The sequence below is a fragment of the Halyomorpha halys genome, unplaced genomic scaffold (assembly GCF_000696795.3).
Source record: "Halyomorpha halys isolate HHAL.00 unplaced genomic scaffold, Hhal_1.1 Scaffold1399.1, whole genome shotgun sequence".
Taxonomy (NCBI): domain Eukaryota; kingdom Metazoa; phylum Arthropoda; class Insecta; order Hemiptera; family Pentatomidae; genus Halyomorpha; species Halyomorpha halys.
This window is the reverse complement of record NW_027114231.1, coordinates 37,630-63,541: the sequence shown is the minus strand read 5'-3', so window position 1 is coordinate 63,541 and position 25,912 is coordinate 37,630. Positions and strand designations below refer to the sequence as shown.

Here is a 25,912-nt window from a genome sequence, read left to right as displayed (position 1 = left end):
AGCAACTAACAACTTCTAATAATTTAACAAAGACATTTTAGGTAATACCCAACTAGTATCTAGTTAATACTCAACAAATTATATACAAATAGAAAGAATTAACTATTAGAGTCAATTAAAATTAATCATCCTAAAATTTGTAAAGTTCACAGAAAATATAATTACATGAATACTGTACAAAAAGTTCTTTTAAAATATAGAATTTACAATACAATAATATCTTTATTACAAAGTTTCACACGGTAAAAATCAATTATTAATAATATTGGAAGAATATCCAACAGAACAGACTGAAGGAAAATCTAAATATCTTGCAACAATGATAATCAGTATTGCACAATCAATAGTCAACAAGAGGCCTGGAAAAAAACAAAACATGATATTATATTTATAAACCTATTCAACCATTATTTGTATGCCATTATAATCATAAAACATGCTAAAAAAGAAATTAAAAAGCTCATAAACTAATTTAAAATACAACTTACCTGGGACCTGGTCCAACCAGAACATGCCTATCTCGACTTCTCGACCTTGAACGGGAACGACTTTTTGATCGCCTTCTGCCTCTCCTTTCACGCCTAAATAAAAAAATTATTAATACATTATATATACATCAGATCTTATGAATATTATTATACTTTCAAATTATAATACACAAAAATATTTATACTGTATTTTCTTTCTTTTCTATATTTAACAATACAATCACAAATTTACATTAACCAAACTTTTCTTCACTTTTACTTTCTAAATATCTAAATAGAAAAAGTATTCACAAAGATATCGTGTATCAAACTTACATACATGTTTAGTTTTGTTGAATAACTTGAAAACTATACATCTTACTCAAGTATCTGAATTGTGCATTACAAAAATTTTAATCAGACAAATATAAAAAGTTTTTAAGCTGGACTATGCATCAAAAACAGTAAAGAAAGTAGCGTGAGTGGACAGGCCACATATTTTAAATACTGGCTAACATTATATTAATGAAACATCTTTAGATAAAATTATTATACAAATATATTCCACCTTGGTGCAGGGCTCCAGCTTCTAGATCTAGATGAATGTGAAGACATAGACTGAGATGACCCAGAACGTCTCCTATCAGAGAGATGCTCATGTCTGCGCCGTCTCTCTCTATATCACAACAGAGAATATTGCAATAATATATTTTGGTTTACACTAGATATAATGACAACTATAAACAAGCATGTTTAACAAAGAAAATTTTATTTAAATATGAAAAATATTCTGTACAAGCAATTTTTTTTACAAATACCATTCTAATAGAAAGATATTAAAATAAATTGTGGACCAGAAATAGGAACAAGCCCCAATCATTTAATTCTACCACTGAAACAACAGCCAAACCTCATAGCATCGAACTTACAAATACCCAAAATCTAATAAATGCAATATAATAAAATGCAATTGTGATCAAAAGGCTTTCAGTTCAAAAGAGTGAGTAATAATTAAATTTAAAAAAATTCATAATAAAGGAAAATCAGGACCTTGTGATACTAACAGAAGTGAGATCCTAGGAATCTCTTCTTTAGCATAGAATGGAATTTATATTTTTAATTATCAGTTAAATTTATTATTGAAGTGGACATGACTTCAAAAGAAAAATCATCAAGGGTGAAAGAAAAGCTTGTTTTAATAAAAGATGTAAATAGTAGGATGAATAATAAAGATGTGACAAAAAACCATGATTTGGTTATTAAATCATTAGAAAGTTTGGGATTAGATAAGAAAAGATTTAAATACTTAATGTCTCATGAGAAGGTAATGAAATGAATGATTTGCGAGTGAAAATGATGTAAGATGCCTATGTCAGTACCAATCATAATCAATAAAGCAAATGAACATGCTGCAACTTTGGGAATCTCTGACCTCAAAACTTTCTAGCTTTGGGTGATTTCATAAATTTAAAAAATGACAAAGCAATCACGTAATTAGTATAATTTATCTAATAAATGTTTAAGATCATCGCATTTTTTTTAAACTTTAACAATTCCCTTTAACACTTCTTTCATCTTAAAAAATAACTATAATCGTTCTTATTATAAGGATGAAAAATTGCTACCTTTCATTACGTCAAAATTCTGATTTCGCATATTCCTTTCAAGAAATCTTGACGTTCAATACTAAGAGGTTTGACTATATCATGTTCTTGACTGTTCAAGGATTGTCATAGAATTTTTTTAATTTTACTATAAATAAATGCAGTGATATTGTTATTCTCTAATTAAAAACCACTGTTATTTTATCACCTTTTTCTTAATTTTATAGACATTTCCCTCATCTCATCTTCCCTGTCCAATCTTTCTTGTTCTTCTTTTTCTTTCTTTTCCCGCTCCGCCTTTTTGTCAGCTTTATCTGAGAAAAAAATAAACATTATGTTTTATGATGCAAATAAACCTTCTAAAATAAGAATAACCTGTCCTGGAAAAAATAAAAAGACGAATTTCAATATTTTTCTCTGTTAAGGTACGAGGAAATATTTCAAGTTCACCATACATTGTTTGTTGAGCAAAGCTTGCATTTTTTTCTTAAGCCTCTCTTGAGGAGTCATCTTTGGCCCAGTTGTTGAAGTACTTGGCCCAGCCTGGAAATTATAATGAGTATTATACTTTTGTAAATTTAAGATATGAATAATAAAATATTTGGGTCAAAATAAAATAAAAAAATCATCAAATAACTATATTGTTTTTAGCAATAATAAAATTTTAGCATATTATAGCATAGTAACAATAATAAAAGAAGCACTTTAATAAATCAGTTTTATGATTTTCTTCATTATATTTTTTAAAGCAGGTTCATTTCACATCAACTCAACACACTTTTCAATCTTATCATGTAAGATTTTGAAAATTTCACACAGATGTTGTATAGCTAAAGACTTGGAAAAATATGACATTTTTATTGAGATATATCCAATCATTCTTGAATAACATAGCGGTTAAGACATTATAAATGGGTTAAGAAACCAAGAAAAAGTTTTGGAATTGCTGTAGAAGCTTCCCTAATTTAGCTGGAGACATGAGATTGGAGTCACTTAACAGTATTATCCACAACCTTTCATATGTGTACACGTTACCGTGTTCCTAGATAGTAACTGATATTTGTATTCACTTCATTCGCTATAATTTTTTAAATATCAGTTATGCATTAAGGCCCATAAAATTGTTACAATTGACAATTTAACGTTTAACTAAATTGACTAGTTCATACAATTATTTATTTACTTATTTACTAATCAAGTATTTTAGTAAGGTATAATAAATCATTTTATAAATTAAAGCTTATTCTTAACATAATATATATCTGGTTTATACATCGTTACAACAATTATAAACTTATTACTTTCATTATGAAACTTAAATGAATTAAATTTTAGTAATAAATAGATATCAAGTCGATCTGTGACATTGCTATAATAAATTGTAAACACCATATGTAATTTTTTTGTTATTACAATCTAACAACAGCGGATTTGATTTAATTATGTTTTTTTTTCTGGGTCATTCCATGTTAACAGTTACAGTCACAACAATGTTAATAATAAAGATTTCATGAAAATACAAATAGGGATGCGATGAGAATAATGATTAAGTATAAATCAATATCTTTTTTTCCACAATCGGCAATGAAATCAAAAATATATCAACTATGACATTACCACAACAATCAAATATTGCAATTAGCCTTTTCAAAGCTCTAGAATAAGCATCTACCAATTTTCAGTAGACAAAATAGGCAGTTAGGGGAGTGTTTGCAACACTGTTCCCTAAAAAATAACTCTACTAGCCAAGTTCTGGGCAGTGGCAGAACTGACAGTAAAGAATAGAAAATGCCTCTTTGGGGTTAACAAATTAGGCTCGCCAGCCTAGTAAAATAAGGACCATGTCAAAAAACAAATAATGTTTTTTTCATGGGCCAACATAATTCATTTTTTTTTTCATGGGTCAAAGTAATTAATTTATTTAAACAAAAATTATAATACTTAAAATATTGGTTCCTTAATTGACAATAAATAATTTATATTTAGCTAATACATCTATGAATACATTGAAAAATTGTTTTTTTTTTTTTTAATTATATCAGCTCAAGCAACTGTAGAAACCAAACTAATTTTCTGATATAAAAGAAAGGAAATAGTTAATTAACTATTTCTCAAAATTGATTATATATCTACATTTAAGTACATAATAATGTATAAAATAATCTAAATAAAAAAGAAAGTAATTGCACTAAAATATCATGAGAATACCTACTAATCAACATTCAGAAACATTTCTGAACAAGCAAGCCTACAGAAGTCTCACTATTTTAATAAATTTTTCTAACCAAACTTGCGACACAATGTAAAATATTTTACATAAATTAATATATTTTTTAAATAACATAGTATGTCCACTTTCTTTGATCTTTAACAGATTTTTTTTTTACTCTTCAATCTTAATTCATAAAAAAAATATATATATAAATAAAAGTCAAATATTTGTATAAGTTTATACAAATATTAAGTTTCTTCTGATTTCACTATTTATTTATTTTTTGCCTACATCTTGTAAAGTTTGTGTTTCAGGGAAGCAATTCCCATCTTCAGAACTTTTTCACTATAAAGTAATACCATAACGCTTAGTAGTTAGTACATATAATAATAATAATGATAATGCAATATTCAATTACACTAATTGTACTCAAAATTTCCCCTTTAGTTTATTTTCATGCTAAAAGTTTTAAAAAAATAAAGTGAATGATGGAGAAACTAATATATGTACTGAAAATAAGAGTGATTGATGGTTTAAATTTATAGGGAAAAAGTTCTGAAAATAAGAAATTCTTTCTTGGATTGAAATTTTTGAAAGTAGTAGTAGAGAATAAAATTCTCTGTTCTGTAGTTCTAGTTTCTGTAGGTTTACTTGTTCATAACCTAATAAGAACCTGAGTACTTTTTTTTCACTCTCTGAAATTCAGAGATACTACAGAACCAATACAAGTCCTTGTTTTTCGACTCCTATCTGTAGTACATATAATACAGAAAAGAAATTTGAAAGCATATACCAAAACACTTCCTGTATAATCATGGCTGCCAGAGACGTCATTTGATTTATTTATTCCACTATAATAGTAGGTTTATTTATGCCATAAACTTGAGTTGTATTATTGATTTTAAATTTATTTGAAGAATCATTTCACCACAAATATATCTGAGATTTTCAGGTGAGTTTGGACTCATCTACAAAGATTAATTAATATAAAGGAAATGATTATTAATTCTGTATTAATATTCAACAGACTATTACATTTTTTTTCCAGTAGCGAATAAAAAATAATTTCTTCAGGTATATCTTTACAAGTACACAAATTAGAATCCATCAACTAATATTTGTAAATATTATCCCATTAACCAAAAAGTATAATTTACTAATAAGTATGTCCTATAATAATGTTAGGAGGGGGAGGGGGACAAAGCACTGTGCTCCTATCTGCGGGTAGATAGGCCAGGGCCTGGGTTCAGATCTGGGTGTGGCAGATAATTATTTATTCTGTTAAATCAGCTGTGAGTTATCCCTGTGATTGGGAGCCCTCCTATAAAACCTAACTCTAGAACATAATCTTAACTAAATCATCTCCTAGCACAACTGTTGGTTTAGAAACAGTATTTCCTTACTAGGTACTGAATATAAGACACTCCATTGGTTAAAGTAGTGCAGTTCAAGTTTGTTTTTTTTCAAGATAATAGTAAATTCATGATATAATTAATCAGCATTTAAAAAATCAATTGGGGCTGTAGTTTGAGGTCAAATCCATCAAACAAAATGAAAAATGATTTTTCATTTTATTTGATGGATTTTTCTTCTTAAATATTTCCAGGGAGGAGGGGTACAGGGAGCAAGAAAGGAGAGAGATTTTAAAATCACATGTGTATGAAAAATAAACAAGCATGAGCTATAGTGGAGTAAATAAATCAATGACATCATCAGAAATTCTGATGATCCCGGGATTTTGTTGGCACTACCTCAAATTTCTTGTCTATATTTCTATAAAAATTTATGGAAATATAATTGTAGAAAAGATTTCAGATTATTAATCAGAGGTTTAAAATATTTTCAAAATTCAAATAATTTTAATAAAATTATGATTGATAATTGTATGAGTACTTCAATAAATTACTGATTACACATTTTCAATTTGAAAGTTTAGTAATTAATAATGAGTATATTCATTCATAAAAGTAGTAATAACATCAGCATAAAAACAATAAATATTATTTAATATGAAACTATATATGCAATATAAAGGGGGAAGAGGATAGGCAGTGATAGATATATGCCCATTATAGATTTTAAAAAATGAGTGTTTTGGCAATAATCCATTTCTCAGGAGAATCCAATTCAATTTATTGACATCATTGAAAACTATACAATGTGTTCTGTTTTTTTATTGTTCACAAAAAGTCAGTACTACCTTTTATTTGTAGTGTGAGTTTCAATAAATTTAATATTGAAGTCACAAAATAAAATTAATAAAAAAAAAAAATTGAGTGAAATTAAGTGTTGATTCTTACTGACTTTGTTTCTGCCACTCGAATTACCAAAATCTGTCCATGGTTTCCTGAAAAATGTTCAAGAAATCTTTAACAAAAATAATTTTTAAAATTAACAGAGTAAGAAAGTGATTAAGAAAACTCATCAATAAAAATCTTACGATAATGCATAGGAATCAAATGATTACTTCGATTAAAAGAAATATTTTTCAATCAATAAATAGAATGATTATTAAATGACAACCCACAATGAAGCAAGTGCTCGACATTTCCAATGTAAATATTAAAATAATAAATACAGCTATGCCTCAAAACACTACAGCTAGAATAAGACATGTCTATTGGATAGACTGTTCAGATCCTATTTACAGTAAATTAGCTGTTAGGCCTTCGACCAAATAAATCACAACACAATAATAAAAATTGATTCATCATTCAAAAGATATGTCCAACTGGTAAATTGCTGAGACATAATGAAAAATTTAAAATACTGATCAAAATGTACAAGGAATAAATGACAAAATCAACCTCAATGACTAATTTACTATTAGTCAAACTAAAAATAAAATGTTCAAGAATCCTACACCAAATTTTTATAAAATCCTAAGGGAAAGAGGCAATAAACAAATAAATGATATCAATAATGTGACAAACGCAGATTTTTTTTTTTAATCCAAAGCAATCATCAGACAAGCCACATATTGAGAAAGGAATAACAAGCATCATGGATTGTAAAACAATTTAAATTACGAAACTGTGCTAGGTATACCAAATTATGAGTTACATATTAAGATGCTGTTTTGTTTGGCTTAAAGAAATTATGGATTTGTGAGATACTTCATTCAAAGAGGAATTCGTGATGCCCAAAGATTCACTTTTAATAGCATAAGAAATGCCTGTATATGGTCACTATTGTCCTCTCACATGTACCACGTGCCTCTCCTCAATATGTCCCTTGCCTTGTTGTTAACATTCTTTTTGACAACTTTGTAAGCCCAATGGAATGATTCATATCATGGATGAGAGGAGGTACCATACCCTGGTCTGTGACTGACTATAAATGGACGAACTTTTTTTTGGTAATAGTAAGTGGTAGTGGCTTTAGTACCAATTTTGTAGGGAAAAAAATGTATAAAATAACTAAAAATAATAAGCAAATCCATAGATAATTAATTGTATAAGAAAAGAAGCCAAAAGATCACATTATATAAATCAACTATTTCAAAAATATATTGTGTCTACTGTAAAGCACCGAATGTAGAAAAACATATTCATCATATTTGTTATGTTACAAATTACATTTGTTAGAAGGATGATTCTGGAAAGGTTTTGAAATTCAACCATATTGTGAATCGCTCTCATAGGAACTGTAATGTAGCGAATATAAAAAATGAGTTTCAAATTCAATACTTTACAAATGGACCAAATATATTTTCTACCTAGAACTGTTTAAAAAACTAATTTTATTGGAAATTTAAAGATTATTATAAAATTTGAAAAACTTACTTTTGAACAGTGGGTTGTTTATCAGAAGGTACTGTGTTTTTTTCATCATCGTCTTCAGAAATTGACAGTTCAGAAGATGATGAATGTCCCCTCCTTCCATAATACCTGAAATATGAAACATAAAAATCAAGTTTTTGTATGCCAATAAGGAATTATAGAAACTTTTTAATAATAAATAGGAAAAGCCACCAATCCAAGTTTTTTATACCTTAGACTTTTTTACTTTTTATCCGACTATACTGGATCCAAAAGTAGGGTATTACGGTTTGAGATGTGCAATAACATGCTTATTTATAGGTAAGTAATCATTTTATGAGCAAATGAACTGATTTTCAATGTTTAATAGCTCAAATTATTCAATGAGACCCCATGAATGTTTTGAAACAAATACTGAAAAATTGTTGGATTAAATGAGTTAATCCTGCTTGCTTGAAGCTTTTTAACCATTTTTTGAGTGAACTGCTCAACAGATTTTTGAGTTTGATGTTATATCCCATTCAATCTCAAGTTGCTCAGTTATATCCCTTGAGTATTTTGAAATAATCTGAGTTCAAAGTACTGAAAATGAGCTCAAAATACTGAATTATTTAAAATTATAATTCATAACATCCTTAAATGACAGCATTACTGGTGACTGTTATGAGAAATAACTGCACTGAACATTTAAAATTATTTGTATTTTTAACTTATGCTAATATTTGAGCAACTCATGGACAGTTGGTTACATTAACTTATGATGATTCATAGGTGTTAATTATAAACTATTCTGCAGAGGTAGGTATATTTCATGGCTTTTAAGGCCAATCATAACCACGTCTTTAATGCGAACGTTTGAGGGACATATTTATCATAACAGAGAGCCAAGAAATCATATATATTTTTAGAGATGTAGCAACTAGTTTGTGATAGCATTTGGTTGTTAAACCTAAAAATTAAGTTTAACTATTATACTAAAATTAATGGTCTCATTACTTCTGATCAAAGCATTGTAGTTTAATTATGGTTAATATATACTTGTAAAAATATGGTGTATTTTATATTAAAACTTTATGTAGATTCCTATTCCCAATACCTATCACATTACAAAAAGCCTCAATCGTGTTAAGAGTTTGAATTAATTCAAACATAAAATGCCAATACCCGAAAAACTAAAAAAGTTTAAATAAAAAATGATTTAATTACTAAAAAAAAAAACGACTAAAAGGCATACAATTACTACACCAAGTTTCAATATTTATGGACATCTTTACTAACAACCTATCAATATGTTTAAAAAGAAATAGAGTAACATTCTGTCCCTTAGAATTATTTCATAGTTGGTTTTTTGATTTTATTAAATAATATTTTCTATGTAAATTATACAACATTGTGATTACCATCAGTATAACAGAGGTAAATGTTCAACTAATCCAACATTATGAAAAACAAACAATACCTAGATATTATAGGTGCAGGAGGTTGCTTTACTGGTACAGCAGGATTAAAGACAGGTTGTGACTTACTCTCCACTTTGTTTGAAACCCTGAAATAAGAAATAATGAAAATTTTCATAAATTCAAAGTTAATTTACTAACAATATAGAATTAAAATACTATATTCACCTTGATGGAGATTTACTTTTGGATCTTGCCGATTTCTGGTCCCTAAAAATTGAAAATAAAATAAAATAATTTTTTTCAATCATGAATTCAAAAATATAATCTCAAATACTCAAAAAATTTTACTTCATTATTCAATATAATTTTCAAAAGAATACTATCATATTCAATCATTCAAAAACTTTAAAAATTATATTTCATCTTAAATTATAATTATGTATCCCTATTTTATGACATTATGCAAGTAAATCAATCTTGAGGCTGGTTTACACATTGCCAGAGGTTGGCCTGCTAGTCAGAAGGTCACTGGCAGATGACTGGATTTCCAACTGATTGTTGCTTTACCATTTACAAATTGCCTATAATAAAGAATATCCCAGGAATTGGACAGATGTCTAATGTGTATTCATAGTCAACAAATGGCTACAATAGATTTTCTATTAAAAAAATAATGTGTTCAATTCCTTTAGTTTTGCACGACAACCTCTTTGAAATGTAACGTAGTAATATGATAAAAAAAAGCGCTATAGAAGAAAGAACAAGAAACAAGGATTGGATTCTAGACAAAAAAAAAAAATCATAAAAAGTATCAGAAACAATAATAATATTTTGGGTCAAAGATTTTCATTGTTTAAATTTCAAAGTTTTTTCATCAATCCCATGTCTTGCCAATTTTTATAAACAATGTTCCACATAATTTAAAAGTTAACTAACTAATGGTTTTGGTACCACTGGAATAGGAAGATGACGGCCATTTGGCCAGGCAAACAAAAATATTTGATGAAATGAAAATTAAAAAGTAATTTTATTCTGGGATACATGTCCCCTAAGAATAATTATATAGTTCAGTTTTCATAATCATTACTCCGGAAAAACAGTCAAAAAAGGGCATTATTTAAATTACAATTTTATCGTTATTCAGTTTAAATATTTGATCCGTTAAAGCTGCTAACCAGCTAATGTCACATTGGCTTCTCTAATGAATGGCATGAAGTGTTAATATGATGCTAGTCACTAGTATTCAGTGACTGGCCGTAGGTAAATGAATCTTAAAATTATGCATTTGATTATTTTGTCTAGTACATATTGATAGTAAATATAATATCAAAGGCATGCTGTAATCATTAAATTACCTTTGACTAGAAGATTTGCTGTAAGATCTGGAGATAGACCTAGACCTCCTAGAGCTACGATATCTAGACCTTGAAGAATTAGACTGACTTCGGCTTCTTGACCTAGAACGTCTTCTATGACTTTTCTCTCTGCTTCTTGATCTACTCTTAGAACGATACCTGAAAAGCAAATATGTTGACTGAAACATCTGAAATTTCTTTTTCTTTTCTTTATAATCCATTGCTCATATCATAAGAAATTAAAATGGAGGGGGGAGGGTCAAGTTTTTCTTCCGCGTGGCAACCATGAAATAAAAGTCTGTCCCTGGGGACTACTGCAGCTAAGAGGTTGCTAAAATAGTAAATGCCTTAACTCCCTCAGCTACCAATGGCCCATAATTTACCTTTAATCCACCTAGCACTAAATGCTTATATTAGCAAAATAGTAGTTTACAAAAATAATAGCCTCTTTATTCAACAAAAAGCTCTATCCCAATAGAAATTTTCTGAAAATCTTTTAGCTTAGAGAAGAAAAGTAATTTGCTTGGGGTTAAACCTGATAAATAGCCCAAACCATAATTCATAGATGTTTACCATAGTAACCACAGAGGTGTGAGCCAGCACAATATCTTGATGAAATAAGATTTTTTCCCTCTCAAAAAAAATTTTAATAATAGCTTGATATCAGATTTTTCAATTTTCACATAAACGCTCTCACTGATTCACTCAAATAATCATCAAAGAACTTATGGCGGAGATTTTTATGAGGAACTTCCAAAACATGTGGCTAATACATTTCACAATTTTTGTGAACAAATGCTACCATCTTTATACATAAGGCTTAAAACTTTTCACATAACCCTTGCATGAAGATCAATTTAGAAAAATTAGTATAACCACTGGTTAAAAAGGGTATTGAATAGCAAAATATCATGACTTATACATCTATTGAGTATGATCATAAGTTCCAAATGCAATTAAGTAATTACTTATTTAACTTTAAAGAAAATAATAGATTTTACTTGCTCTTTATCTAAGGAAATGGCAGATAGAAGTTCTATTCAGTCGATAAACTTTAAGATAAAGTTGGATATGTAATGTACATGGCAAGTTCAAGGTTAGTTTTGTAATATCATAGTTTTATTAGTTCTTGGAAAGGAATCGTAGGCTATAATAAAGTGTATCATAAATAGACTTCATTTAAACTTAAGTGATTGATTTAACAGAGTAAAAAAATACACATAAGATGCATTCAAACAATGTATAAAGATATTAATCATAATTTTACTTGCTAATACCTGTGCCTTCTGTTGTCAGGTGTCCTTGATCTTCTATACTTCACTGAGCGATGATCATCACTAGAACTAAACAAAAAATAAATATAAAGAGGAGAAAAAAAAACAAACTGCTGTGTCTAACAATGACATAACTTGTCTAATAAACTAATTGAGGCAATAATAAGCAAAGATGTTAAAACAGCACAAGAGGATTTAAAATAGGCGATAATGGCAAAGGACTTAAATACTAGATAACAGGTAATCAGGAAGTAATTAAATTTAGGCTATTTCAGACAGTGCACCTTTATGAACCAGAAATTTAAGTTTCCTTCAAAAGCATATAAACAGCAAATGAGATTTCTCAGAAGAATAGATGGTAAGACTATGAGTACTGTTTCAAAAATAGGTAAACAGCAGGTGACATTCTGAAACAAGGGTGAGGAATTTCTCAAGAATTGTTAATACCAAAAAAGTGGTTTTAGGAAGCAAGACCAGAGGCAGACATCCTCAAATAAACCCATCTATATGCACTCTGAATACCTTGGAAAACTGGGACCAGTAAATAGGATGCACAATCCCAGAAACAAGACTACTAAAGGACAGTTAATAATAGACAAGGTGAACTGGGACTAAAACCCTATACTTGATGATACATAGTTGGAGAAAGGAGGAATGGACTGATCTACTGGAATATCTTGCCTAATCACACTTACCTACTAAAGTCAAATATAATACAACCCGGTAGAATGGATAGGATAATAGGTGGATCAGAGAAGAAAATAGATAGGGGAATCTTCTTTAGTCTATGTGAAACAATCAGGCAATAGATGCCTGTTAAGGACATTAACTCATCTTTATATTTTACTGTTAATTAATTAAATTAAATTTAAAATAGCACCTATTGATTGTTCATGCCCATCTTCGTTAATGTCTCTAATATGGGAGTTAGATTTGCATCGACAGTTCTAGAAGGACGTCCGTTACATCTCTTATATATTTTTTGCAAACCATTTTCTACAGAAAAGATATTACTTGTTTTAGACCTTAGACTAATCACATTAGTGCCAACAGCCTCAGTGGTTCCTTCAAAAGAAGGGTGGAAAATAGTTAAGAAAACAATAAAATAAGTATACAACATTAAACATCAAAAACTTTAACGGGAATGAAAATCATTTCTTTTAGCAATTTCAGAACAGGAATCAAGTAGAGTCTACAGCAGGGTTATCCATGAAATATTTGAAAAAAGGAAAAAGACCTTAAAATCAATAAGTAACTGACCATTATCTATTCTAATGGAGGAAGGAACCAGAATGTTCAACATAATCATTGGATCTAATATTACCTCGTAAAATCAATACTTAAAAAAAAATAAACCAATAGCTTAATAAATAAAAAAATCACCTCTTGTAGGATTTATGCTGATTGATTTTAGGACTAGTTGCTGCTACTGGCTCTTCTCCACTAAAACTTGTAATATAAGTTATCTTCCCAGAATTTACAGGTGATGCACTTTTCGATCTTGATCTTGAAAGGTCACAATAATCTCTGTACGTAGGACTTTTTCTTGATGCATAACTGTGGAACAATATTAATTATATAAATGCAATTCTTATTTTAAAAGTTTTTTTTTGTTTTTTTACAAAGAAGGCAAATTACTATTACAATAATTGAAAAACATTTTTTACTAAATAAATATAATTTAATATAAACAACTTTAGTGTGTTTGTTGTTTCTTTTTTTGTTTTTTTAGTGGACTTAATTTTTCATAATTAAATGTTAACAAAAAAGATAAAGAAACAACCTACATAATAATAAATACTTATCACAATTTTATTCAATACACACTCCACACTTTGGTAATGCTTTGGCCTTTTCTATCGACTATTTTAATTTTAACCCCTGTCATAATATTAAAAGCGATGTTCAAATAAACAACCCTTGGAAGTATTCATAACTTAATTAAAATTCTGATTTCCAGCTGTTTTCCACAGTTTTAAATCTTGAAGGCATTTATATCTTCAGAATATAATATAATATAAATATTTTTTTTTTTAATTATTTTTAAAACTTATATTGCTGTTAAAAATATATGCATTGAGAAGTTTTTCACTCATACCAGGTCCAAAGTTATTATTTCTTTAACTGTTCAAATCAAATTCTAAGTTATTATTATTTATCTCCAGAACAACAATAAGTAAAAAACAGCTATGTCTTTTTTCCTCTTCTGAGCATATTTCACCTTATACCAACTTAGTTTATATTGAAATTTCTACTGCTTTTCAGCATCATTTCATTGGATTTCCTCTTTAACTACTGCATAATTTTGTTACAAAATGAAGGTCTAATTTCTTATGGTGATAGTTCACTCCCTTGTCTGCTTTAAACAATTTCCGAACAGCATTAATGTATTCTCCAGTTACTGATGAAGCTGAACAATCCTCTTTTTAAGCTCAGGCAGCATTTCCTTCAAACAACTGATCCACACTTAACCCACACACAAGGCTGTAGCATAAAATCACTCTGTTTAACTTTACAGCAGGATAACATCTTCAACACCTTTCACTAGCACAGTAAAAAATAAATGACCTTAGACCAATGAGTAAGCCAGTTATGGCACAGGCTAGAACACTTCTACGTATGCCCCAACCCTCTCCCTCGTCACGTGATTCCATCACTCATACTGTCAAACATTCCTACTGCTCTTTCTATATAGAATACAATCAACAAATTTTAAATATAATTTTGGTTTTATTTATTTATCTTTAATTATGTTTGATAATAATTGCTTCGTGAATATTTCAGCTATATCAGTAGATAGTGTCATCACGTGTGTATTCTCGTCAATTAGCAAAAATGGTTATCATTAAGATTAGAAAAGAAATTACTTTCTATAGTTACATAATTTAATAGTTCAAAAGTATAGATTTTTATTTTGGGATAACGTTATGATTTCCTTCCAGTTATCATCTAGCATTTTAACAGTAATTTCTAAAGATACTTTGGTGAATAAGGATACTAAATAAAACTTATTAATTTTATTTTTTACTTTTATTCCATTTTTTTTATTATCATATGGGTTATCTTTATCAAATTGCCTAAATTTTGCTTTAAAAATTCTGATACTTTATATATTGGACTATCTATTCCTTCTTCTTCTTTTTAATTAATATTTAATAATAAATAAATGAAATGCAAAAGAAAAATATAACTCAAGTTGACACAAAAATTACCTAACAATTGTTACTCTCAATTCTTACTTATGTTATATTCATACCTTGGTGGACTTATTTTTCTTCCTGCTAACTTTTTATCTCTGTAAGCTCTTCGTTCCCTTCTAGATTTTCGACCCTTGAAACATATATCACTTGTAAATATCATTTTAATAAATTATTATAATAGTAAAAAAAAAAAATTGAAATATATACTCACTGAGTACATGGCCTTTTCTTCTTCTAGTTCTTTAGCGATCCTCAAATTATCAGCTTCTTCTTTATCCTTTGTAAGAAAACTAAAGAAATCATTTCCATCCATTCCATAAATATGGCCACAGTTATTCAACTCATGAGCTTGTTGGGTGGTAACCTTATTCACATCAACACACATATCTAAAACATTAAAAAACATATAAATAAATAATAGAAAATATATTAAAAATATAAATGAAAAAACTGGAAATAAAAATAAAAGTATGGTAAACATCTTAAGAACTGTAGAACTAAAATCCTACAAATATGTTTCATGTTATCCTTAATTACATTTTTTTAAATCATGAATTGAAAATTATCATGGTATTTATAAAGTTATAAAACTTAATTTAATATTCCTCCATGTTTCAAAAAATAGCAACTGGATGAATACGATCAACAACCATATAAGACCATATAAAGTTTTTCGTCCAAAAAAAAAAAATAATAAAATAAAAAAGTTAATCTAGTAGAGTTTGATTAGAGCCAATTAGTATGTTTTAACTTTTTTTTTTATTTAATAATAATTAGAAGTTGATCGATTGAAAACCTTGGGTATAATGAAAGATTTTTTTGGAGACAAAACTTGCATTACATATGAATTGCAAAAAATATATACGTAATATAAAAAAATGGAGTTCATTTCATTAAAGAAAAGAAAAAAAAAGAAGCATATCATAACTTTAATTCCAAAACTACTACACTGAAGAACATAAGTAGTTAAGAGGTTTTGGAATTCAGCTTGTGATATAAATCAGCAAAAATGATTAAATTTTTGGTGGTAGACCTGTGTTTTTGAAAGTAAAAAATAAATGAAAATTATAAATTATAAAATAAATATTGTCAGGGATATAAAACATTCATACACAGTATTTTAGTAATCGACAAAAAAGAATGATTCAGTGAATGAAATTTGTATTATATTAAGTCAGCAAGTCCACTCTTAATCTTTTATGATGATAGAAATGGGTTATGATGACTTTTCCACTAAAAGTGGATACTGCTTCAAACTGGTAAAATGTCTTAAAGTATATCTACAAGAATCTATAGATAACTGTAGCATGCTGTTATATATATATGAAAAATCCTTATAGGAGATCAAGAGGATTTATCATCTTCACACCATTCTTGCTAACAGTGGAGAGGAAACAGAACATTTTAAACTTCAAATTCAATAATGAAATTTTAAGTATTGTTGAAAAGCATTTTTTTTTTGTATAAAAATATATTCATTTAGCGTATAAAGAGATTTGTTTGATCAAGTTTATTTTCCAAAGTATATAATTAATATACTGATAATAACCATAAATGTACCATTAATGCATACCAATTCACAACAAAAATTAAATAATATATTAAGTGCTATATTCCTGGGGTACCAAACATTAAAATCAAAATAAAACAGATATATCGATGATACACTTCCAAGATGTAAATGCTTATTTCTAATCTATAAAAATTATAAGTCCTAATGATTTTAAATGATATAAAAAAGTCATATGTGTACAATATAATTTATATATCATAAATTAAAGAGAATAAGTGAATACAAATAGAGAATGTAATTACACATTGTATCTTTTTTTCCCTTTTTATGTATATTACTTTATTACCAGATCAGCCTGGTAGGCCTTACATGGATTTTTTACACGAAAATATGAAATTTGCAGATACATCTACAAAGTTGATCATTGATATGAATATAGTTAAATACATACCAAAGTCAATGTCACTATCATCTTCTTCCTCATCATCTGCAGGAGTATCTGGGTCTGGTTCAGGAGGAGGAGGGGGTACTTGCTGCTGAGGAATTTCCACAATAGGTTCATCATAATTATAGCCTATAGCAGCTCCTGCAATTTTCTTCTTACCCTCAATGGGCTGCGGTTCACTTTTTATAGCTCCAAATTGCTCTTCCAAAAAAATTTGATGAAGAAATTTTTCCTCTGACACTAAAACAAATAATAAAATATGTAAATTTAACTTATTCCATGTTCTTAATAAAATAGAATAAAAATAATCTAAATTATAATAAATTTTAAAAATTAATCAACTGTAGTTCATTTAAAATTCAAATAAACTATATCTGAGCTAAGAAACATAAAATAATTTAAACAAATATGTAATATATAATATAATCTAACCTATTCAAAAAATAAAGATGCTTTAAAATTATTTGTTTGAAATTATGCTCTTTTCAATTTCCAAACATGGGGGAAAACTATAATTACTGAATACAGTTTAAATCAAACAGTAAAACATATTGAACAGGTTTTAACAATCATTTTTGACTAAAATACTCTTTTCTCCCCCCCCCCTCCAAAAAAACCAACTAGGTATTCCATTTTTCCATTGTATCTTCACAACTAGAAAAAGTCTCAAACTACTTTTGTAAATAGCCTTTTTCAATTTGAATACTAACAGGCTATGTGATTAATTTTCTTCTGGTTTATATCCACCATAGAGCTATATGAAAAAGTTTTATAAAGATCAGAAAGCTGTAATAATGTAGTAGGAATTCGTTTGGAGTCATTTAATTCAGAACCCGAAAGGTATGTCCATTTCTAGGTATAAAAAGCTAAAGTTTCATTTTTCCTACTACCTTGGGTTCTTTGTGCACTCTGGTTCCGCTACCAGGTGATATTATCGCACTGTCCTTTGAATACATCAAACTTCTTTTGGCCAATACTTTTATATTTATTAATAGATCATTTCCTATGTCTTAATGGAATCCCATAACTTCCATTAATTATTTTTCTTCTTTTATAATTCATAAACACTTTCCATTTTTATATTTCTTTTAATCAAGAATAAATAAAAATCTTTGTTTTTATGTATTAATACCATTTATTTTTATTTTTAAGTTAGGCCAATCCCCAATTAGTTAATTATAGATTAGATACTTATAAAATAGATACTTCAGATGAAGCGGAAATAGGATTCCTAGAAAATAAACCCATGAGTTCATACATTGTAGATAGCCATACAACCCACTATATCCTACTTAGGATAACATTATACTATATAATGAACATTCCTGTTAATAAAAGAACAAAATTACAATGAAAAAAAAAATTAATAGAAGAACTAGCAAAAAAGACTAACATTAAAAAATTGTTTACAACTATTTTAAATCATTATGTTAAAAATAAAAACAATTCTAAATGACCCACAAGTACCAAAGGGTACTTATGCGGACTAATTTATTTTGTTATTTCCTTCAGAAGATAAAAGAAGTACTAAGATTCAAGAAAATTCTATATTCAAACCTAACATTATTTAAATCTACTTGTTAGAAAAAAATAATAAAGATTTTTTTAAGAAACTATCTTGTAATAAAAGCTAAGAGAAACCAATACCGCATCACATATAACTAATAATAAGCTGAATTTAAATTAAGATTAAATTAACTTAATGATATCTTAGTGATTGTTTACTCGACGTTATAATATGATCAAACAAAACTAAATAATTGTTAAAAGAACACTAAAGTCAAACTATTGTAATATTACTAATGAATTTCTTAATCTATAAATACATCATACTCCAACGTTTATCAATAAAGAAAATAAAAAAGAACTAAAAATAACCTGTCATACACAAAAACAGCCTCAATGTTACTTATAAATCAATTGAGAAAATCTTTTACAAAGGGTTTAATGAGATTATTTCCCCTCAAACATATATTTAAGTTAATGAAAAACTGAATAAAAAGAAAATTATAATAAAGAATAAAAGTTTATTAGTAAAATTCAAAATATAAATTTGAAAATGTTGAGTCCATTATTCAATGATCTATCGAGGATAAATAATTTAAACTTAAAAAGACCATTCAACTGGCACTAGCATGATCACATTCAAATAAGATTAGACTAACACCGATTAATAAATGTGGTTTATGTTTTTAACACTAAAAACAGCCCGCCGATGAGTCTTGAGTATGAAACTCGGTATGAGGGGTTCCTTTTGAAGTAATCGGAAACTGTTTATACCTCCGAGGAAGTCATTTTGGACTAGAATTCGATATCGTTCATAATTAATAAGCCTTTCATCATATGAAAGTTTTTCTTCCGATGATCCTCTGTACTCTTGTATATAGTCTAAATGTGCACGTACATCAAATCTATCAATCATTACATCTTGAGCGCCTTGCCAACTCATCCTGAAATCAAACATAAACAACATTCATTTAAATATTTCGTTACTTTAATGCTAAATACATCTAGTAGGGTTCAGAAAAAAAAATTGAAAAGAAACTACAATTATCTGTAATATGCTCTTTTTGAGTAGATAGTATATTTTGATGTATAAATGGTTTTAATATGTTTTATTTTATGTATCATTTTAATATTCATTGCTTTGTTTATCCAAAAAGCAAACTAACCAAGTTTCATTGTTTATAATAACAAGATGGCGGTATGTTGTCAATGCCACATTGAGTAGAGTCAAATATCATAAAAACTATTTTAACTCTTCCCATCATAATTGAAGATACAGTAAATTAAAGGAAAATTAGAAATCAAGGAATAGTGCAAATGAATAATATTCAGAAAATAAATCATTTGGAAAAATCCCTAACTGTTGGGGGACAATGATGTTTACATGTAACCTCAAGGAAGGTTTTGCTTGGACTCTTCCACTTGGTTCTGGGACTTCAAAGAGAGAGGATGTAACTTCATCAATTCCTGTCCAGCATGAAGAAAGAAGACATCTTGGACATCAAACAATAGAAGAACAAAGAAAACACAAGGATCTCAAAAGGATGACCGTGAGCTTGGTTAGTTTTGGTTATAACTAAATTTAATATACAATTGTAACAGAGATATTAATTTAATTGAGATTATTGTAAATGCCTGTTCTGATTGTCTAGTAACCATACGCCCTGAGATTAAGAGTCTCTCTCTCTTTCTGTTTATATAATAAAATTAAGAGTCTTTTATATTATTAAATTTGAATAAATTATATTATCCATTTAAGAGTAAAGTTCTTAATTTGAACCCAAGTTAATTCTCTTAAATTTGAGAAAAGTTAAAAAAGAATCAAAATTCTTTTTATTTTATTTTTTATATTTTTAAAATTATTACATATCATTTAATAAAATTTTGAGGAAGATGAGAAAAAACTTAAAAAAATGGAACTTAGGCGCAATGAGCAGGTCTAAGTATTCTAGTAAAGAAACAATATAAATCAAAACAATTAGAATACTTACATCACTGCAGGGCTATCCCCAGCAGCAGCAACTTGAGGGTCAAGATGAATTTTACATGATCGACCATGAATTTGAAGAAACTGTGTTGGATCAGCTTTCTGAAAACAATAATATATCTTTGTCAATTCTAGTTTTTTTGATAAAATATAATAAAATTTAGAACAGTCAAGCAGTTACAAATTATTAGCATATACTTAATACAATAGTAATAGTAGAGGAATAATGGAAAGGCCCTTTTTCTTATCAATAAAATGAAATAAGTCATAAATGATCTGGTTACCAGTTTCAATAATTTGAAACTTTTTATGGATCAGAGATCAGAATATTTAACCATTAAAATTAAATCTGTACCACTAAAACCCATGAAGGGTTAGGGGTGCAGTACTTTGTAAGGAGGTACTGTTACTGGACCAACGGTTGTCCAAGGAGGCAACTTTGTCAGAATCATGCTCAACCGGCAGATTTTTACCCAAGTACCCACTTAATGAGGCTGGATGCACCATGGAGGGCTACCAAACCCATATGGCTGACTCACAGCTACAGCAAAACAAAAAACAATCGTCTGCCATAGCCAGGTTGGGTTCGAACCCACTCCCACATTAAACTATAACCCTTACAATTAATCCTTTTTTAAAAATTAATATGATAAAATAAATATCTAATATAATAAGAAATCATTAGAGAAATTGTAAGAGGATGAACATGAAAATCTCATCTTCATCAGAATCATTTTTGTTATTCATTGACAGGACATTCTGAACAGTGACTATGTTTTGGGATTTTACTTGTTGGGACAATGAAGTCCACTACAATTTAACCCTCCAGACTATCTATCTTCTTCTAAGTCTTTACAACCATTTTCTAAACTAACATCGGTATTTGATTAAAACCAGATAATTATGGTTTCTTATATCTAGATGAATTGTACTAGGTGACTAACCTTTTCTCTTAATGCTGGCTCTTATAGACATGATATTCATCAAATCAAACTGTACTTTACACTGTCTTAATGTGCTTTAACATTATAGCCTATATCATTAAGTAGAGTCCGTTTAACAACAATAAACAACAGAATAGTGTTTTCTATTGTCATCAAAATACAGCTGATGAAGGCCTTAACAGTAGGTGAAACATCAGCATCAATTAAAAGAATAAATTACCTCACTAATGTTTCATTTAAGTATCAACCAGCCTCATAGATATTGTAACATTAGTCACAGCCAGACGGTCTGTTAAATCAGCTGAGGATCAACACAAGAATCAGGAGACCATCCTGAGACGCATTCAGCCTCTATAAATTGGGCACCTTTAATAGGGGGGAAAACCAGCATTTGAATGTGAGCCTGATCAAATCACCTTCTTGTACAATTGTTGGCCTAGCAACTTTCTAATAAAGTACTTATCTAAAGAACCTTCATCGATTGTAGTGGTACAGGTTTTTCATTTCTGACCTCTTTCCCAAACAAATCCTCCTAGATTTCATTCATAATCAACTATATCTCCACTGTTAGTATTATGAAAAATCAATTAAGGAGACCTAGAAGAATAAATAAATAGCTGAAGACCTATTGACTTAATATTTTTAAGTATATACGAAGATCTACTAATCATTTAAGTTAAAGTTAAAAACAAAAAATCAGGGTTTTTTTGTTTTTACTATCCCTTCTCATTATAGAATCTCTAAATATATGAACTTCGTTCATATAACACAATTTGGACAGAAATCATTATTAATATTTAAAAAAGTGAACATGAGAAATGTCCTAAATAAAAATATCCATTACATTCAGTAAAAAATACATTAATTAAAAATATGTGTCCCAGGAAAATAAGAGATTCAATTGACAAATTAGAACAATGTATTAATCAGTCACAAAGAAATAAAAGTTGCTTTTCCCAAAATTTATAAAGGGAAAGATCTGATTATCACAATCTAAAATTAAAAATCAGTAATCCCTGCTAGAGATTAATATTCTATAACTAGGGATGAGTATCCTATTGCTAAAAGAGTTTGAAGATATCCCATAAATAATGCTGAATAGTGCTACAGATCCTTTTCTATAGCTAAACAAGGCATAAATTTCATCACATTATGCTAAATTACCAATTTTATATTATAATTACAATTAGTTAATTATGGTAAGTTGTATACAAAGAAAATTTATTTATACAACGATTAGTTTATTAGAACTGATGATATATTCATCTATAGAAATTGATTCTTTTGATGATTGAAACAAATTTAGAGTAATAATGCAGACTATTTTTTCTTTTAATAAAATTATTACACTAAATTTACTTCTTATTATTCTTTCTGAAATCCAGTCTACCCCAATAATACACTGAAACAATTCCACTGGAAAGTAAAAGAAAAAACCTGTATCTCAGCAATGTTTAAGGACTTGATAAGGAAGTACTGTTTCATGACGATGATCCTAAGGAGGAAATGAGACCAAGATGCTATCACCTCCAGTGACAAAAGGATGCATAGAACCCATAAGCTATTACAGAAAAGAATAGAGCAGGTGATGGCAGTGAACAAAATTAGAGTTATGGTGAAGTTGGGTGAAACCATTTAGATTTGTGTAAATATAGAAAAGTTTTTTATGGGGAATGAAGCCAAGGCAAATGTTAGGGATAGGTACGTGAAAGGATGTCTAAATGAAGTCTGAAAACTTAGGGATATATGGAGTGATCTATATAATAGAATGGTTGCAGAGAATTTAGAGAAGAAAGCATATTTGGTAGGCAATTCTTGTAATTACTAATAAGTTAATTTATAACATTCTGACCATGTAGGATATGGTAATAAATCTAGACAGTCATAGATTGAAGTATAAAAAAAACAAAACAAACCAAATTTATCGTATTAAGTGGAAAGCTATTCGGTAGAAGCACTATTTTTATCAAGTGTATTTATTTTAGCCTCAAGATGATAGAAACCAGATAGAAAAAAGCTAAGATGGATGACATTTTCAACAAGAGATTTTAGGGAGTGGTAGTCGAAAAGTGGACCAGAGTTAATCAGTTTAGTATCCCAATCAATGAATACACTATTATATAGATTTTCTTGGTAAGGGTATTAAGAAAAGGGAGTATTATTAATGTTACACTTAATTGTAAAATGGAAAAAAGAGGTAATAGAAATTCTTATCAGGATGTTCAACCAGATGTTTTTTTTAATAAAGATGATGTAATTTTGAAATAGAGGCATTAAGAAACCAAGAAGAATTTCTGATATTTAATTGAAAAACATGCCATATAAAATAAGATGACATCTACAACCAAATTCTATGCATTCAATTTATATAAACAATTCCACATTTATATTTGTTTATCAACAGGTAAAGCTCTGTAGTAAAACATGGATCTATAAAACTGACCCAATATGCATAAAATTTTTTTAAATATTATGATTACTGTATTACAGATCACAAAAAGACATTTACCGTTGCCTCCAAAAAAGTCTTATATTTTTACCTATAACTAAGAAAAAGTAAACAAATAAAAATGTTACAGACAGGCTAGTTTCAATAAACTGTTAATACTTAATAGACTTCATAACAAAACAATGTAGTTCATTTTATTACTTTTTAAAATTGTAAAAAGTTACTACAAAATAATGTTAATAATTTTCATAATTGAAATCAGTAAGAAAAGAATGGCAAAGCTAATTAAACACACACTGTTCATAGACAGTTATTACTTGAAACATATTCGAATTAGAACAGAGTATCATACAGATCCAGTGCCAGCATCCCTGAGTAGAGTACTGAATGTCAAAGTGATAATTAAAAAAATTATGTTTCAATCCCCAAAGATTGAAATTCCACACAATAAAATCAATAAAAAAGCCCTTAGGGATAGTACAAAAACTAATACAATTGGTTTTGAATTTTGTATCTGGTACAATTACAAAACAAATATAAAATACCATGACACTAATAGTTGTCTCCATTATAAAACAAAAAATATTAGTGCTTGTTCTTTCTATATTTGCATTTATGAACTAATAGAATTATACTACATTATTGATGAACGTATCTCCGATTACGTTCATCAATAATGTAGTATAATTTTAATAGAATTATACTACATTATGGAACAGGGCCCAGACATAAACAACTTTTTAAAACGTGAGGTAAAACACCAATTGGTATAAAAATAAGATGTTGAGTTCACCATCATATTTTCTGCATTTCATTAAATAATACAATGTTTTAAGACTGTCTCACTGAAAAAATTGAATAATTTAATAAATAAATTAACTGTGAAACATTTAAAGGATCAAATAAAAAATTTAGTTTTATTTTTTGAACTGGTTAGAATTAAAGGAGATTCTTAACATTTCTGACTGATACTTTATTTAGAAATTCTATTTTAATAATTTAAATTTATATGTAGGACTAGCTCTTGTATAGCTATGATAATTATTTCAATTGTCAAACAAGATCCCACTAACACAACCAAGACGGTAGACTTCGTAGACAACAAACAAATATCAATTAAATATTATTTATGGTAAATCTGGAACCACTTGACGATCCTTTAAGCACCAGCATTAAAATTAGAAACAAATATTTGGTTAACTTACAATTTTTTCATAATAGTCTCTTCTTCTTTCTGCTCTCCGTTTATAATCAACTATCATACATCGTATTTTTCTTTCTTGTTTACGAATTTCGTGCCACATTATACAAATCTTTAGATCTATATAGAAGCAAGATATTCCTAACTCATATGTAATAATAAAGGCTAATAGCAGTCTCTCAACACTGAACTAACACTAAGCCTGATATATAAACTAATTAGACCATTCCGACAAAACTGGTATCATCTAACCTAGCACCATGAATTAGTATCATAACATCGATAGTTAGGTCACTTCCAAACATCGATGTTTATTAAAACCAAGTGAGTTAATGATTTTCCATAAAACTAACGTCAGAGTAGAATACAGCAGACAAATTTAATTATTAGAACAACTACTAAATATATATCGTTCATACCTATAAAAATATATTGTTATTATCGTTCACAAATTTATCAATTTATTGTTATTTTTTTTAGAGAATCGAAAAAATTCAGGATCACAATAAACGTACATACATGTGTGTATTTCTTATTATTGACCGATTTCAAACAGAAAAAATATTTTTTTTGCTTCTTGGATCCGAAGATCTC

At 28.3% G+C, this 25,912-nt stretch overlaps 1 protein-coding gene across 2 annotated transcripts; it reads right to left on the bottom strand.

The window, feature by feature from the left end:
- Positions 1-207: 207 nt before the first annotated feature.
- On the bottom strand, positions 208-25,570 carry LOC106689580 (CLK4-associating serine/arginine rich protein). 2 transcript variants are annotated; one of them, XM_014434635.3, is made up of 18 exons: positions 25,323-25,570; positions 20,729-20,826; positions 19,512-19,681; positions 17,238-17,471; positions 15,485-15,660; positions 15,330-15,403; positions 13,457-13,630; positions 12,077-12,142; positions 10,800-10,958; positions 9,670-9,711; positions 9,504-9,590; positions 8,069-8,173; positions 6,588-6,630; positions 2,527-2,614; positions 2,280-2,385; positions 1,036-1,143; positions 489-581; positions 208-359 (listed from the first exon to the last, which is right to left on the bottom strand). In XM_014434635.3, the coding sequence occupies exons 1-18, from the start codon at positions 25,419-25,421 to the stop codon at positions 341-343; spliced, it is 1,941 nt and encodes a 646-aa protein (XP_014290121.1). In that variant the 5' UTR covers positions 25,422-25,570; the 3' UTR covers positions 208-340. The 2 variants fall into 2 exon arrangements, with proteins under 2 accessions (XP_014290121.1, XP_024215559.1); XM_024359791.2 differs by lacking the exons at positions 208-359; positions 489-581; positions 1,036-1,143; positions 2,280-2,385 and having other exon boundaries at positions 6,584-6,630.
- Between the last annotated feature and the right edge of the window lie 342 nt (positions 25,571-25,912).